General features: G+C 32.6%; 1 protein-coding gene across 7 annotated transcripts in view; it reads left to right on the forward strand.

Annotated features, from left to right (window-relative positions):
• The window catches only part of LOC100368397 (sperm-associated antigen 17-like), a 45,103-nt gene that overhangs the window by 10,022 nt on the left and 18,397 nt on the right, over window positions 1-16,684 (forward strand). For 2 of the 7 annotated variants that reach the window (XM_085505124.1, XM_085505128.1), the window contains exons 8-22: window positions 509-541; window positions 2,089-2,297; window positions 3,278-3,415; window positions 4,313-4,826; window positions 5,223-5,381; window positions 5,693-5,725; window positions 10,012-10,223; window positions 10,597-10,751; window positions 11,053-11,270; window positions 13,445-13,806; window positions 14,352-14,463; window positions 14,562-14,741; window positions 15,091-15,204; window positions 15,848-16,006; window positions 16,433-16,608. In XM_085505124.1, the coding sequence (XP_085361250.1) occupies window positions 509-541; window positions 2,089-2,297; window positions 3,278-3,415; window positions 4,313-4,826; window positions 5,223-5,381; window positions 5,693-5,725; window positions 10,012-10,223; window positions 10,597-10,751; window positions 11,053-11,270; window positions 13,445-13,806; window positions 14,352-14,463; window positions 14,562-14,741; window positions 15,091-15,204; window positions 15,848-16,006; window positions 16,433-16,608 (2,774 nt within the window). The remainder of the gene's footprint in view (window positions 1-508; window positions 542-2,088; window positions 2,298-3,277; window positions 3,416-4,312; window positions 4,827-5,222; window positions 5,382-5,692; window positions 5,726-10,011; window positions 10,224-10,596; window positions 10,752-11,052; window positions 11,271-13,444; window positions 13,807-14,351; window positions 14,464-14,561; window positions 14,742-15,090; window positions 15,205-15,847; window positions 16,007-16,432; window positions 16,609-16,684) is intronic. The other 5 variants (XM_085505125.1, XM_085505126.1, XM_085505130.1 and 2 more) reach the window with 5 other exon arrangements.

A 16,684-nucleotide genomic window follows, 5' to 3' on the forward strand; every position in this document is an offset into this window, starting at 1 on the left:
AGGAGTTGCAGTAAATAACATTTGTTGCATAGTACAGTTTTTTTGGAATTACCAATTGCCTCATACATGCCCTGCCAGACTTGTAAACAAGTGATCTTTCTGAGAATTCATTGTTGATATGAATATTAGTGTGTTTATTTTTCAATGCTTACAATCAGTATCCAGTATAATTATGTCTGAAAGAACTATTCTACCAGGTAACAGTACCAAACAACAACGACTCATAAATATTGATGCATTTGCTCAGTTTGTTTATACTTCACTACCTTTTGAATATTTTTTTTTAAACCTGTGTTATTGCTTTATTTGTTCCCATTTTACCTCCTCTCTCTCCCTGTCTGAATTTGAATTATAATTGTGAATTTTTTTTTTTGAGTGCTCTCCTTTGTTTTAGTTTGATAATATTCTGTTACTCATATCATGATATCTCATTCCATTCTCAGATTGTTTTCTTTCTCATGCTTTCATTTTTGTGTGCTTTTTTTTTTTAACTATTTACTCCAACCAGGAGTCACCTTTGGTCAAGGTGCTGGTCACAAAAGTAAGTTTGCTGTGGACTTTTTATTGTTTCTTAAAATCATTTTTTTTAACTGTATAATATCACTATTTCTTCACACTTATGTAGAAATTAACATTCAATGACTGGTTGCTGTAACTATATACAATATCATGTTAGATCACAGAAAAGATAATAAACTTGAAGAAAAACTGTGTATTTTAACAATGTGTTGCCTCACAAACAATTATTTATTTATCTTTGAATATGAATTGAGTGTAAAGTTACAGCTACTGTGTTATGAGACATAGACTATATTAATATAATGCACGGCAATCTAGGTTTAACATGTCACATGATCAAATATACCATGCTAATTGGTTAGTATCATCAACTTTTAAATAACACAGAGATAGCTCTTTCTAAGTATCCAATTTAATATCACTTTATTTATAATGACATTTTTTTTTAGAAGTAGAAACCAAGGATAGATACAATAGTTAATGTCTGTACATGGTAGCAGTGTACAGTATAATTTCACTATAACATTAATGTATTATGTGAAATATATTTGCTCTGTGTGATGAAATGTATGACAAACATCACATAAATCTAGCCAGTAGTACCTTTGAGTGAGCCAGAGGTAAGCCTGGGCTACATGTGATGAGAACAGGAGCACCCACACTCACCAAGTAATCCAATGGTGGGCCTTAGGTGAGCCTGAGGTAAACCTAGATTTGCATATGGTGAGGACAGCAATAGCCACACCCACCATGTAATCCAATAGTGGGCCTTAGGTCAGAACTTACATACACCAATATCATGTTGATCTTACTACCAGTAAGCTGAGTGTTATACATTTAGTACAGTGTAAAATACAGTGTATACTTCAGTTCAGTTTACTATTCAGTTCTGAATTCCTAAGATTGATGCATTTGAGTATACATTGTGTATAAGGGTATTGTGAACTTATAACTGGATATCTGTTACTACAATGTACTTGTAACCAATCTTCTCATTTGACCACCATTAATTTTAAAGGAACTCATGGACTGCCAAGACGTAACAGTCTACTTTCTGGTAAACTAAAAATTGCACCTTATAGTGTGTGCATGGTTGCTGTTTGTGGTTCCCTCCCACTCTACCAGCATTCTAATCAACCCAGTGCATGAATTCATCCCTGTGTATTCAGTTGGTCAATCCAGAGTGGATTTTCTGGCCTGCTTTCATGATTGCAGTGTTGCAGTACCATTCCCTCAATTTAAACTCCATACTTCAATTTGTGAACCATATTATTTATACTAATATGACAAGTAAATTTCTCTTTCATACCTCATAAGACATTCACTGGATTTACAGGCCAAGTATTGATACAGGTGTTACATCAGTATCAGTATCTTGAATAGCTAATAAAACTTGTTGACCAACAAGGTCAAGTAGACTACAACACTATAATTACTCATTGCATTCAGCGTTATCACATTGCCAGCTGAAAGCCTCTACAAATAGCCAGGACATCAACTGGTGATGTGTTTGCCAACTACAGGCCACAATGATCATAAATAATTATTGTTAAATACTTTTCTTTGTAGCTGTATCTGAAGCACCATCTGGAATGTCAGCTCCTGTTCCAGGAACAACCACTGCACCTACTACAGTTGGTGTGCCTACTATTGTGCCTACTGATATTTCATCGCTACCACCACCTGAAACTGATATGAGATATTATAACCATCTTATGAACTCTGTACCACATGAGAGTATGAGTGTACCTCTCATAGTTAATTGTATGTTAGAACAGGTATATATATTTCAGACAATACATTGAGGGGCAACTGTAAAATGTAAACTAGAAACCTGTCTCAACAGATTACAAATACAAAATTTAGCATTAATGCATCAGTGTCACATTATTAGTATAATTCAAATCATACAAAAATGTTGTTTCTAATACAGCAAATATAGTAAACTGAAAACTTATGTAAACCTCAGAATTTCTCCAGTCATTTTAAGTGTGCAGTTGATACACAAGTAGTTTCAAATCTCTGTCATCATAACTACATATAACTAGAAACCACACTGGTTACAGATCTCCTTCATCATAACTACATATAACTAAAAACCACACTGGTTACAGATCTCCTTCATCATAACTACATATAACTAGAAACCACACTGGTTACAAATCTCCTTCATCATAACTACATATAACTAGAAACCACACTGGTTACAGATCTCTGTCATCATAACTACATATAACTAGAAACCACACTGGTTACAGATCTCCTTCATCATAACTACATATAACTAGAAACCACACTGGTTACAGATCTCCTTCATCATAACTACATATAACTAGAAACCACACTGGTTACAGATCTCTGTCATCATAACTACATATAACTAGAAACCACACTGGTTACAGATCTCCTTCATCATAACTACATATAACTAGAAACCACACTGGTTACAGATCTCTGTCATTATAACTAGAGACCACACTGGTTACAAATCTCTGTCATCATAACTACATATAACTAGAAACTACACTGGTTACAGATCTCTGTCATTACAACTACATATAACTAGAGACCACACTGGTTACAGATCTCTGTCATTACAACTACATATAACTAGAGACCACACTGGTTACAAATCTCTGTCATCATAATTACATATAACTAGAAACCACACTGGTTACAGATCTCCTTCATCATAACTACATATAACTAGAGACAACAGTAGTTATACAATGTATTCCATGTCTCTTTATTCATTTAGATTGTAGCAACAGAAGAAGATAAAGAAATTCCGAGTGATATTCCTAAATTACCACGTGAAGATGGCTTAGATCATATATTAGCCAAACATGTCAGCTGTGTGGCTACAAAATTGGGTCTTAACAGAGAAGACCAGCAGGTGAGTGCATTGTACAATATATAACCAAAGCGATTACAGCCATACTGCCCGAGTTTGTATACATCTTAAAATCATATTTCAGTGAGATATCAGAGCCTATAATGCTGTGTCCAAACAGTGTTCGAATGTGACATAAATACTACCAGCATAAAGCAGGCATTGATTTTTCACTGAAAACAAACAAACGTGTCTCAAGTTGGTACACTGTACAGGATACAGTATGCATTCATTATGACCATAAATCTTGACAGGCAGACTAGACGTTTTACACTAGGGAGAGGGGATATTTATAGTGAAAGTTCAGAGTTGAATGCCATCAGTGAAGTATTAATAATGTGCTGTACACATTTGATTTTGGTCAATTGTTATGAAGTAAAGGTGCCTCAACACAATCTGAAAAATTGAGCTATGAAAAAAAAATTTGAGTTCAAAGTTATTTTGCAGCAAGAGAGAGAGAGTGGAAAATTACTTTCCGTGTTATTACAATATTAGCATTTCATTTCATTTCCAGTGTCTAACTCAGTTGTGTATTATGAGGTTATTACAAGAATATCAGCTCGTATGCATGAAGGCAGTACAGTGGCGTGAAGGTAGATGTGTTACTGTACTGCCTGAGTGAATACGTTGCGGTATGCTTGTGATAAACTTTTTATTATACATCTTTTCCCTCCTTGTGGTAATAGTTTAATGAGAGGTAAGCACATCTGTGGCTGAAGGAAACAAAGGAAAGTGTTCAAATGTGATGTAAATGTGACTCACAATTACCAAATAAAGAAAATATTCGAACATGTTTGTAACAATTCCAAACACTTTTTACGGATGGGTTAATTAATTTTATTCTATTTTATTGTCTGATATATAATAATAATTAATGAAATGTGTTTCTTTCATTTTCAGAGCTTATGCCAAGAACTCAATACTCCAGAGAAGCAATGTAAGACAGATGGAAACAAACCATATTTATATCATTTTGGTGATGATATTGGAAGTCGTCTTCACCATTTGAAAACTATTCATGGCTTTTCTCCATTGGAGGCAGAGTATCAGTTACTAGATTACACACCCTCAGCAATATTGAAAGAATTCACCAAACCTTCATCCATTACAGTCAAAGAAAGAGCATCCCGATTACAAGAATTGGTACAGTTCTGTGCTAGTGGTGTTCTGTCCCAATCTGAAATCAACCGAGCATTTAAGCAGTTTGTATTTGAAAGCTTAGAGTTGAAATCAACAGATGAATTTGGCCAATTAATCCATGGTAATATGGATGAACTGATTCCTTGGGATGATCCTTATCCTTATTTTAAAAACTTAAGACGATTGAGATCAGCAGAGGCAAGCTGCTCTGAATCAGTCAGTAGTGGCAAACTGTTGGAAGCTATATTGGAACAAGATATAGACACGCTTAAAGGTATGAAACAAAATAACAAAATATTTTCTGTGAAGGAGTACAATTATCATGGTGGAATACTTGACCTACATTTGTATCAAGGTTAACTAAAGGGGTTACTTAATATCAAACATGTAAGAATTTGCTATTTCTTGACCATGATGAATAATGTACTTATGTTGACAATATATAGAATACATACACATTACTGATGTATTACTGCTCAATTCTGAATATTATTACAAAGTTTGCTTAGTGTATATAACAACCAGTGTGCCATCATTTGTATCAAAAGGAAAATTCAAACATTCAAACAAGTTCTTATTACAGAACACAAAATTCTATTGTTTTTGATGTATAATAATAATAATAATAATAATAATAATAATAATAATACAGAGTGTTTTTTTTTTTTAGATGGTGTGAAGTCACAGGTGGCAGCATCTCCTGATAAACCAAATCAGTCATCTCCTGCTAGCAGTGCTCCAGGATCTCGCCCTGGTACGGGTATACTGAGAAACAGCAGAGGATCCAGGCAAGGTTCTGCTGCTAGTGCTAAATCAGTGAAAAGTTCAGGTAAGAATAGTCAGTCAACATATCCATATCTGCAGCTCTATTACCACTTGCTGTATAACAACCACTTTGAAATGTCTGGGAAGCCATATAGTTATTATTATTGTATATTTTATCTACATGTATTTGTAAAATAATTTTATAAACATATGCAGGGAAATAAATTTTGTTGATAAAACAATGAACAATAAATAATTAAATAGAGAGATAGTTAAATCATGGATTCTCATGTCTAGCGACACCACTGTACTGTTCTATTGCTTTCCTTTCCTAATCTTCATCATATTAAAAATCTGAATTCTATTAAATTCCAGAGCTTGATTTTGTTAATTTCATTGATGTCCAAGGTATTGCATGTTAATATTCCAGCATGCCTACAACTACAGAACATAATGCAAGCCATATATTGCATGTCATTGTCTTCTTGTGTGTTTGAACTTTGTCAAATATTAACTGTTTTTTTAAGGAAATATGTATATATCTGGTACATTCTGTAAAAGTGATTGTTGTTGCTACCCCCAGTACTTTTAGAGATAAATTTTTTTTATCAAAATTAGATAGTAGATTAGATAATACATGTAGTTTCAGTGGATAGGAAATAAAAGCATGCCTCTACACATGTCCTATCAGATATAGTTTTACATGATAATTATTGCGTGCAATTGTGAGTGTATTGTGTTAATTAGCTTTCAGCTGTATCTCTTACAATATAATTTGCATGTCTTCTGAATTGTTTTAAACACACTTCTGTAGGGATTAAGGTGTCTATATATTCTTCTGGTTTTTGTATACTGCCCCCAGTGGTCATTGGGAAGACGCATAATGCATATCATGTTAAATACTTTTCACTCTATCTTCTTTTGACTTGTTGCTTTTTGTCATGGTTGCTGTTTGGTATAGGAGATGAAGGTAATCATTATACAATATTGCATGAATTCATGACGTAGTTATTGCTTGCACTGCCTAGCTGCATGTATCTTGTAGATGTGTGTTTTGATTTGACTATGACTATGCAGAAGAAATTTCTAATTATAGTCCATGTATTTATTCATAAGCATCCATTCATGATTATAATACATTGTGTAACAGTGATAGTTAGTAGTGTATGTAATACATCATGTATGGATATAGTAACAGTGAGTAATGTAGGAATACATCATGTCTGGATATAGTAACAGTGAGTAATGTAGGAATACATCATGTATGGATATAGTAACAGTGAGTAATGTAGGAATACATCATGTATGGATGTAGCAACAGTGAGTAATGTAGGAATACATCATGTATGGATGTAGTAACAGTGAGTAATGTAGGAATACATCATGTATGGATGTAGTAACAGTGAGTAATGTAGGAATACATCAGGTATGGAAAGAGTAACAGTGATTAATGTAGGAATACATCATGTATGGATGTAGTAACAGTGAGTAATGTCAGAATACATCATGTATGGAAAAAGTAACAGTAAGTAGTGTATGTAATACATAATGTATGGATATAGTAACAGTGAGTAATGTAGGAATACATCATGTATGGATGTAGCAACAGTGAGTAATGTAGGAATACATCATGTGTGGATATAGTAACAGTGAGTAATGTGGGAATACATCATGTATGGATGTAGCAACAGTGAGTAATGTAGGAATACATCATGTATGGATGTAATAACAGTGAGTAATGTAGGACTACATCATGTATGGATGTAGTAACAGTGAGTAATGTAGGAATACATCAGGTATGGAAAGAGTAACAGTGATTAATGTAGGAATACATCATGTATGGATGTAGTAACAGTGAGTAATGTCAGAATACATCATGTATGGAAAAAGTAACAGTAAGTAGTGTATGTAATACATAATGTATGGATATAGTAACAGTGAGTAATGTAGGAATACATCATGTATGGATGTAGTAACAGTGAGTAATGTAGGAATACATCAGGTATGGATGTAGTAACAGTGAGTAATGTAGGAATACATCATGTATGGATATAGTAACAGTGAGTAATGTAGGAATACATCATGTATGGATATAGTAACAGTGAGTAATGTAGGAATACATCATGTATGGATGTAGTAACAGTGAGTAATGTAGGAATACATCATGTATGGATGTAGCAACAGTGAGTAATGTAGGAATACATCATGTATGGATGTAGCAACAGTGAGTAATGTAGGAATACATCATGTATGGATGTAGTAACAGTGAGTAATGTAGGAATACATCATGTATGGATGTAGTAACAGTGAGTAATGTAGGAATACATCAGGTATGGAAAGAGTAACAGTGATTAATGTAGGAATACATCATGTATGGATGTAGTAACAGTGAGTAATGTCAGAATACATCATGTATGGAAAAAGTAACAGTAAGTAGTGTATGTAATACATAATGTATGGATATAGTAACAGTGAGTAATGTAGGAATACATCATGTATGGATGTAGCAACAGTGAGTAATGTAGGAATACATCATGTGTGGATATAGTAACAGTGAGTAATGTGGGAATACATCATGTATGGATGTAGCAACAGTGAGTAATGTAGGAATACATCATGTATGGATGTAATAACAGTGAGTAATGTAGGACTACATCATGTATGGATGTAGTAACAGTGAGTAATGTAGGAATACATCAGGTATGGAAAGAGTAACAGTGATTAATGTAGGAATACATCATGTATGGATGTAGTAACAGTGAGTAATGTCAGAATACATCATGTATGGAAAAAGTAACAGTAAGTAGTGTATGTAATACATAATGTATGGATATAGTAACAGTGAGTAATGTAGGAATACATCATGTATGGATGTAGTAACAGTGAGTAATGTAGGAATACATCATGTATGGATGTAGTAACAGTGAGTAATGTAGGAATACATCATGTATGGATATAGTAACAGTGAGTAATGTAGGAATACATCATGTATGGATGTAGTAACAGAGTAATGAATGAATACATCATGTATGGATGTAGTAACGGTGAGTAATGTATGTAATACATAATGTATGGATACAGTAGCAGTGAGTATTGTATGTAATACATTATGTATGGATATAGTAACAGTGCATAATGTATGTAATACATCGTGTCTGGATATAGTAACAGTGAGTATTGTATGTAATACATCATGTATGGATGTAGTAACAGTGAGTAATGTAGGAATACATCATGTATGGATAAAGTAACAGTGAGTAGTGTATGTAATACTTTATGTATGGATATAGTAACAGTGAGTAATGTAGGAATACATCATGTATGGATGTAGTAACAGAGTAATGTAGGAATACATCATGTATAGATAAAGTAACAGTGAGTATTGTATGTAATACATCATGTATGGATACAGTAACAGTGAGTAATGTAGGAATACATCATGTATGGATGTAGTAACAGAGTAATGTAGGAATACATCATGTATAGATAAAGTAACAGTGAGTATTGTATGTAATACATCATGTATGGATACAGTAACAGTGAGTAATGTAGGAATACATCATGTATGGATGTAGTAACGGTGAGTAATGTATGTAATAATCATGTATGGATATAATAACATTGAGTAATGTAGGTAATACATAATGTATGGATACAGTAACAGTGAGTATTGTATGTAATACATTATGTATGGATATAGTAACAGTGCATAATGTATGTAATACATCATGTCTGGATATAGTAACAGTGAGTATTGTATGTAATACATCATGTATGGATGTAGTAACAGTGAGTAATGTACGAATACATCATGTATTGGAAGTACATTGTATACACTTATATTACTATCATTACAACTAATACTATGATTACTATATTTACATTGGCAGTACATTGTACACACTGATATTACTATCATTACAACTAATACTATGATTACTATATTTACATTTGTAGTACATTGTATACACTGATATTACTATCATTACAACTAATTCTATGATTACTATATTTACATCGGCTGTACATTGTATACACTGATATTACTATCATTACAACTAATACTATGATTACTATATTTACATCGGCAGTACATTGTATACACTGATATTACTATCATTACAACTAATACTGTGATTACTATAATTACATTGGCAGTACATTGTATACACTGATATTATTATCATTACAACTAATACTATGATTACTATATTTACATTTGTAGTACATTGTATACACTGATATTACTATCATTACAACTAATACTATGATTACTATATTTACATTTGTAGTACATTGTATACACTGATATTACTATCATTACAACTAATACTATGATTACTATATTTACATTGGCAGTACATTGTATACACTGATATTACTATCATTACAACTAATACTATGATTACTATATTTACATCAGCAGTACATTGTATACACTGATATTACTATCATTACAACTAATACTATGATTACTATATTTACATCGGCAGTACATTGTATACACTGATATTACTATGATTACAACTAATACTATGATTACTATATTTACATTTGTAGTACATTGTATACACTGATATTACTATCATTACAACTAATACTATGATTACTATATTTACATCGGCAGTACATTGTATACACTGATATTACTATGATTACAACTAATACTATGATTACTATATTTACATCGGCAGTACATTTTGAGAAAGATGAAATGGGAAATGTACATATACATAGCAATGAAGAATTTACAATTAATGAAGAGACAGGATCATGTACAAAGAAACAACGTCCACAGTCGGCAGCATCTAGTACCATTTCATTCAGTGATATCAATGAGAGTCAGTTAAGAAACCTGGATGATTGGTCTTATGCTGAGTATTTTGAGCCTAAAGTATTACTGCAGGTATCTAGCAGCATTTAAGTTACTGTAATATACTTTATTTTAGCTGAAAAGACTTTTTGGGTGTTTTGTATGGAACTCTTTTTCACTGATTTTTGACCAGTTGAATGTAAAATATAGGAAAAAAGGTATATTCGCTGGATTTTATTTTCACTGAATTATTTCGTCAGTGAAAATGACAAAAATTAATTCCAAGTAAAGTATTTTACAGTACTTTGTAAAATTGTATTTGAACAGACATGAATTTTAATATGGTTGGGTTATATTAACTGGCAGCTTGTCACTTCTTTTACCACTGTAGTGTATATAGTCATGTCATGTGAAATGGTATATACGACTGTATAAAAACTCTCCAACCATTGTGTATCTATTGTAGGTTCTTGAAAATGCTCGTTCTTTGTATCCTTATATGGATACCTATTATCATAAAAGAGACCATTCACTGTTGGTTATTATGCATAATCCTATTGGTCCTGATTTGAAAACTTATGAACCTTGGGATACACAGTTACATTCTGATGTTGGATTTAGGTAAGTACATATAGTCATTCTGTGTACAACACATTTCACATTTTACTTTTAGTAATGCTATTACATTGGTTGTGAATTATTGACATGGAAATCAATCTTTGATGTTTCTATGTAAAACATTAAATTTTACATTTTGTGATTTTTACCTGGTAATCCAAAAGCCCAAATTTAAAAAAGAATGTTAAAAAAGACATATTTCCAAGACATGCTGAAATCTAATCATAATTAAAGTTACTTGTATTCACCAAATTCTTTATTATTGTCAAGATATACCAGTACTTACAATGTTTTTGATATTCAGAAACTACTTGGAGCATGTGGCAGAGTCCATTGCTGACTGGGTAAGACGAGAAGAAGACAAATACCAGGCAGCATTGAAGGAGGCTGAGTTAGCAGCGGCCGCTGCTACTCCTCCCCCAACCGATGCAGGAGATTCTCGGCCATCAAGTTCCAAGAGTCGACCACGATCACTTTCTCCTAAGAAAGATGGTAAAAAATCTAGATCAAAATCTCCAAAAGGTATTAATGTTCACTTGTCTAGAGGGTACTGTGTTGTGCGGAATGCTGCTGCTTTGACCAATCACTGGTGTTCTCTTTGTTTGCATGCGCATTATTTTTTAACATGACTAATATTTTGGCGCGTTTTAGAGTGCATGAGACTTTACTTTCTAGAGAACTCAAGATGTGTACTAAGGATGTAGTAGACTTTAACAGTGATTTTTTTTTATTTACTTTTTTAGTTTTTTTAAAGATCTACAGGCAGTCACACGATCTTGTTTTTTTAAAGATATCTTCATTTGCTTAAAAAAACTGAAACCAATAACATTTGTGGCATAACCCTGCAAATAAACATTGTATGTATGTGGTCCGGTCAAGTAATTGGATGCAACGGATACACTTTGCTTCATATAGTTCCATCAAGTAAAATCGCATAACTTTTCTCCTAGCTATACCAATATTGCTTTTATTTGAATATGAAACAGAATACAGAATGAATGCAACTTGCTGACTATTTAAACTTGAGTTCCTGAATAGTAGGAAATGTCATTTTCATATTAGGTTGTGAAGATGGAGTATCGTAATTTGGTATAGAATTATTTTGTATCACTTCATAAAACACTACAGCAAATTTTCGTTCTTTTTGAGATCATTGTAGTCTTCTTTTTCACATGAATATTTTTCTGGTAAGATTTTCTAGTAGACCTAAAATATTCAAACACAATGGATTTTGTTGTGGCATTCATGTGACATAATTCACATTGACATCAGCTTGTTCACTGTTTATGGATAGAACATCACAAAGGCTACAATAACATATATAGATTGTTATGCTTTATTCAGTGCTTTTTTTAACAAGGTTTTTTTTTTTTTTGTTCCAAATAAGTCTACTACATCCTTGATACTAATTATTCAACGTGTTTCTATTCTACAAACACATACACAATACTTGTATTATATTATATTATATTATATTTTAACTTTTATCGACAAATCAATTTGATAAAAACTTGTTTCTTTGGATTACATTTTCTTCTTTTTCAAGAAGATTTTTAATAATGCTTTTTTCCACATTAAATGTTGGAACTATATAATATAAAAATGATTACAAGATACTTACATCATAAAACATAGAGGTGTGTAATGGCTAAATAACTGACCAATAATCGGTCAGATACATTACCACTTGCATGAAGAAATGCTGTGCTATATGCCATAACTTGTTGATTGTATACTGCATGTAAATTGCATGTCTATTAACATGTCACAGTGTATGTCTTGTTTGTGTGCACAGTTTAACTAACTCACAACGATAGGTATAAACAGCAGCATTGTGACAAACGTACCACACCCCATATTCACTTACCTCCATCTCATTCTCATCTTGATAAGTGGTTAGGTAGACTTACTTTATCTATATCGCTGTCTTCCTGATAATCTTTGAATATAAGTCACTATCCCACAAGATATGCTGAAGCTTCCAGGGTAATGCAAGCATGACAAGTGAACATAGCGGTAATGTGCATGTTTTGTTGTTGTTGTGTGTGTTTGTTATGACAAGTGAGGGTTATCAGTGTTCTGTTTTTTATAAGGTAAGTATTCAAAGCTATTCTGTTATCAGTGATCTTCCCTGGATGCAGCTGAAGTAGACCCTCAGACTGTAATGACTCTATAAACAATTATCGTATAAAATATAATAAAATATAGAGTTAAGTTTGTGTTTTCCTGGCTAGATGCTTTGCAGTGCGTGTAGGTAGGGGAATTATAGTGGTATAGTTTGGATTATTTTGATGTACATTGGTGATTATACGTCTTTTCTTTTATACTTGGTGCTTGACCCACCACATCAAAACATCTATTATTCATCACATATTTTTCTTTCTTTTTTTTCTTTGTTTAATACAGACATTCAAACAATTATTGGATAGCTATTCAGCAATCTTGTAATATTTTGAATATGAATGTATTCCACTCAAAATAACTGACATTACTGCACTGCACCCAACCTGATATATGTTGTAATATATGGTTGTTTAACAATATTGAAATACAGTCACAATGCTGTAAATCAACTACTATTACAACAATTAACCATTACATCACAAAACAGTTGTTGAACAATGAATAGCTACCATGATATTTTGACATAATTCTATGTTTTTTGGTATTAATTAGTTCCTTCCATATTACTGTAGGAAAGAAAAGTGCCAGTCCTTCTAGGTCGTTGGAGAATCTTGATCCAAACAGTGGTAATTTTATGCGACCCAATTCACTGAAAGCATGGAAAGAAGAACAAGATAAGATAAAAGAAGAGGAAGAACAGAAACGAATTGCCAAAGAGGCGAAAAAATCGCGATCAAGGTCAACTTCTCCAAAGAAAAAAGATGAAAAAGATGGGAAAGGAAAAGAGAAGGAGAAAGAAAGATCCTCATCACGTACAAGTAGTCGTGGTAACAAAGAAGAAAAGGAAAAAGAGAAAGACAAGGCTCAGGAGTCTAAGTCATTAGAAAGTGTACCTGAGATTACTGAGCCTCAAGAACAAAAAAAAATATATCCTGTGAGTAAAGAAACAACAAATAAATGATATTACCCCTACTGTGGAATACTTTATTTTCGCTGGAATTAATTTTCGCTGAAAAGGCTTTTTGGGTGTTTTGTATGGAATTTATTTTCACTGATTTTTGATGAGTTTATGAAATATAAGAAAAAAAGTATATTCGCTGGATTTTATTTTCACGGAATCTTCCATTTAGCGAAAATAGCGAAAATAAAGTATTCTACAGTATATTGTGTACCTGTCATTATATAGAGATATAACCTTTAACTTTTTCACCACCAGTTCCCTCTTTTCATCACAAAATAGTCACATATATAATCAACATTTTCCTTCAGAAGATTGAATAGCCAAATCTTCAGTAAAGACTGAAAATTAACTCATATTTTGTCTCATGACTCCAAAATTAGGGGGTTATTTCCAGAAAGAATGTGGGCAAGAAAGTCTGGTGGTGAAAAGGTTAACATAAGATTGTGTAATTTCCTACTGCCCTTATTTTTCAGTACACCCATGTATGTTAATAACAAAAAACTTATTTATTGTTTCAGTTTACTGGTTACAATGTTGGTAATGATTTAATCCATGCTAGTGGCATAATGTCTACTATGTTTCCATCTGATGGAGGACAGATAAGAACAGAAAAAACAGAATTTATACAAGGTACTTTAATAGTTTTATTTATAATTTATGAATCAATCATGCAAAGTAAAATTGTGAAATTGAATTCCTTCTAACTATACGTATTTGTATGTTGTCAGGTCCTGTATTTGTTAAAAGCAGTGTGTTAAAAGATGGGCATACTTTTGTACTACATATCTTGGAACCTAAGGAAGATGCCATTGATGAATGGAAGGAGATATGTGAAGATGAAGAACCAGATAGTGGAAGAGAGAAAGCAGATGATGAGAAGTCAGAGAAAGAGGTCAAGGAAAAACAAGGTACAATTGCAGCAATGTTAACTCAGTAAAATTAATTTTAGAATAATGATATCTTGGTAACATAGCTGAAAAACATGCAGTGAAAATATGGTGGAAACATTGAAATGCGTATACTAGTACATGTGCAAATGTTACCTTTGCTTTCTATATAGGGCACATATTACAAAATGTGCATGTACAAAATTGAAAAAAAATGCTTCATACCATATGGATACAATACTTTTGTTTTATAACAACATTCAATTCAAAGACATCAATGTAGACATATATAAGCTTCTACCTCAGATACAAGATATCAAACTTACAGATCATTTATTCATTTCCACATTCATTCATTCATTTGTTGAAGGCTCTTTGCATGAGAGTATATCCTCACCATTGACAGTAGATGATGTGTCCATAACAACAGAGGATAGTAACAAGAAGGAAACTCCTACTAACACTGATGTACCTAAACTGAGTAGTATGTTACATTATAAGTTCCATGCTCACTTCATGTCTTGCACATAGAATATCTTAAACACACATCACAGCAATGTATATGTATCTTATTAAATTTCATAGATTAACAGATAGACTAGTTAACTAGCAACTCAGTATTCCTCATCTTAAAGATAGTGGGATGGCGTTGTCTTGTTATGTGTTTCAGATATATACTGGCAGGACAATTCCATGCACTCAACCACTATAGGGTTATACTGACTTGCTATACTGTTAATGATTTCAACTGCTCACTTCTTTACTTGTAACTGTTTGATTAAATATGCAATATGGACGAAAACATATATTGTTTAATATTGTAGTTCTGTACCTCAAATGTTGCAATGATTGTCAGATGAGAATCAAAAACACTAATATTCATGTTCAGTGATTGTTATTGTATGTGTATTAACGAATTGTATCGCTTCATTGAACAAATAGATGTGTGGTACAAGAACAGTGTTTTCAATTCATCATAAATCACAGCTCAATGCGTCTATTAAAATACAAAATTAAACAATAATAAATATTATCATTCATATTGCATCTTTAAAGTAAGGTGAGATGTGGTGGTACTGTCTCTTGCAATGATATACCTCTTACACTGTTTTATATATCCTTTAAAGTTGATGTTGCTAGTGTCAAAGATGAAGATGAAGGTAGTAAGAAAGAAGAAAAGAAAAAGAACAAGCCAATTTCATCATTTGGTTGCTTTACTGCAACAATGAATGATGGTATGGTTTTGTCTCTCAGTAACTATGGAAACCAAGGCAAAACCAGTGAAGGTTGGTATATTACAGTAGTTGGTATTGATTATTATGATAGAACCACATTGACAGAATGCTTTTGATTGGAATGATAATTTATATACAGGTTCATTAGTGGAATCAGCTTCACTTTACTCTTTAATGAAATTGAAACACATTCCAAACTATACTTTATAGTATTGTACAATGTACTACATACCATACCATGAGGTCATTGAACATTGAATCTTTAAGTCTTATTATATGTTCTTAGGTTAACCCTCTATCTTGACTTATGGATAAATATGTAGTGTGATTAGCTGACATGCACTGTGTCTCAAATTCAGGTGAAATGATAAATACAAAAAAGCTAATGAAATCACTGTTCCACAATGAATCATTCAGTGAAAAATCCTTCAATAATCTATTCCAAGTGTTATACTTTTTCACATACTGTTCACATAGAAGAAAAAGCATGTGACACATTGCAACCACCAGCACCCACACCCACACCACAGCCTCCACCCTCACCAAGTGGAAAGGGTAGAGCATCATCTGGAAAGAAAGGAAAGAAACAACAACAACAGCAACAACAACAATTGGAACTAGAGAAACAACAAGCTGAACAAGAGAAACAACAGGTATTCCTTCGTTCATTCCTTTATTCATTCACTCACTCACTCGCTCATTCACTTATTTGTTTGTTTATTAATTTAA

This window comes from Saccoglossus kowalevskii, chromosome 11, assembly GCF_978046115.1.
Source record: "Saccoglossus kowalevskii chromosome 11, keSacKowa6.1, whole genome shotgun sequence".
NCBI classification, from domain to species: Eukaryota; Metazoa; Hemichordata; class Enteropneusta; family Harrimaniidae; genus Saccoglossus; species Saccoglossus kowalevskii.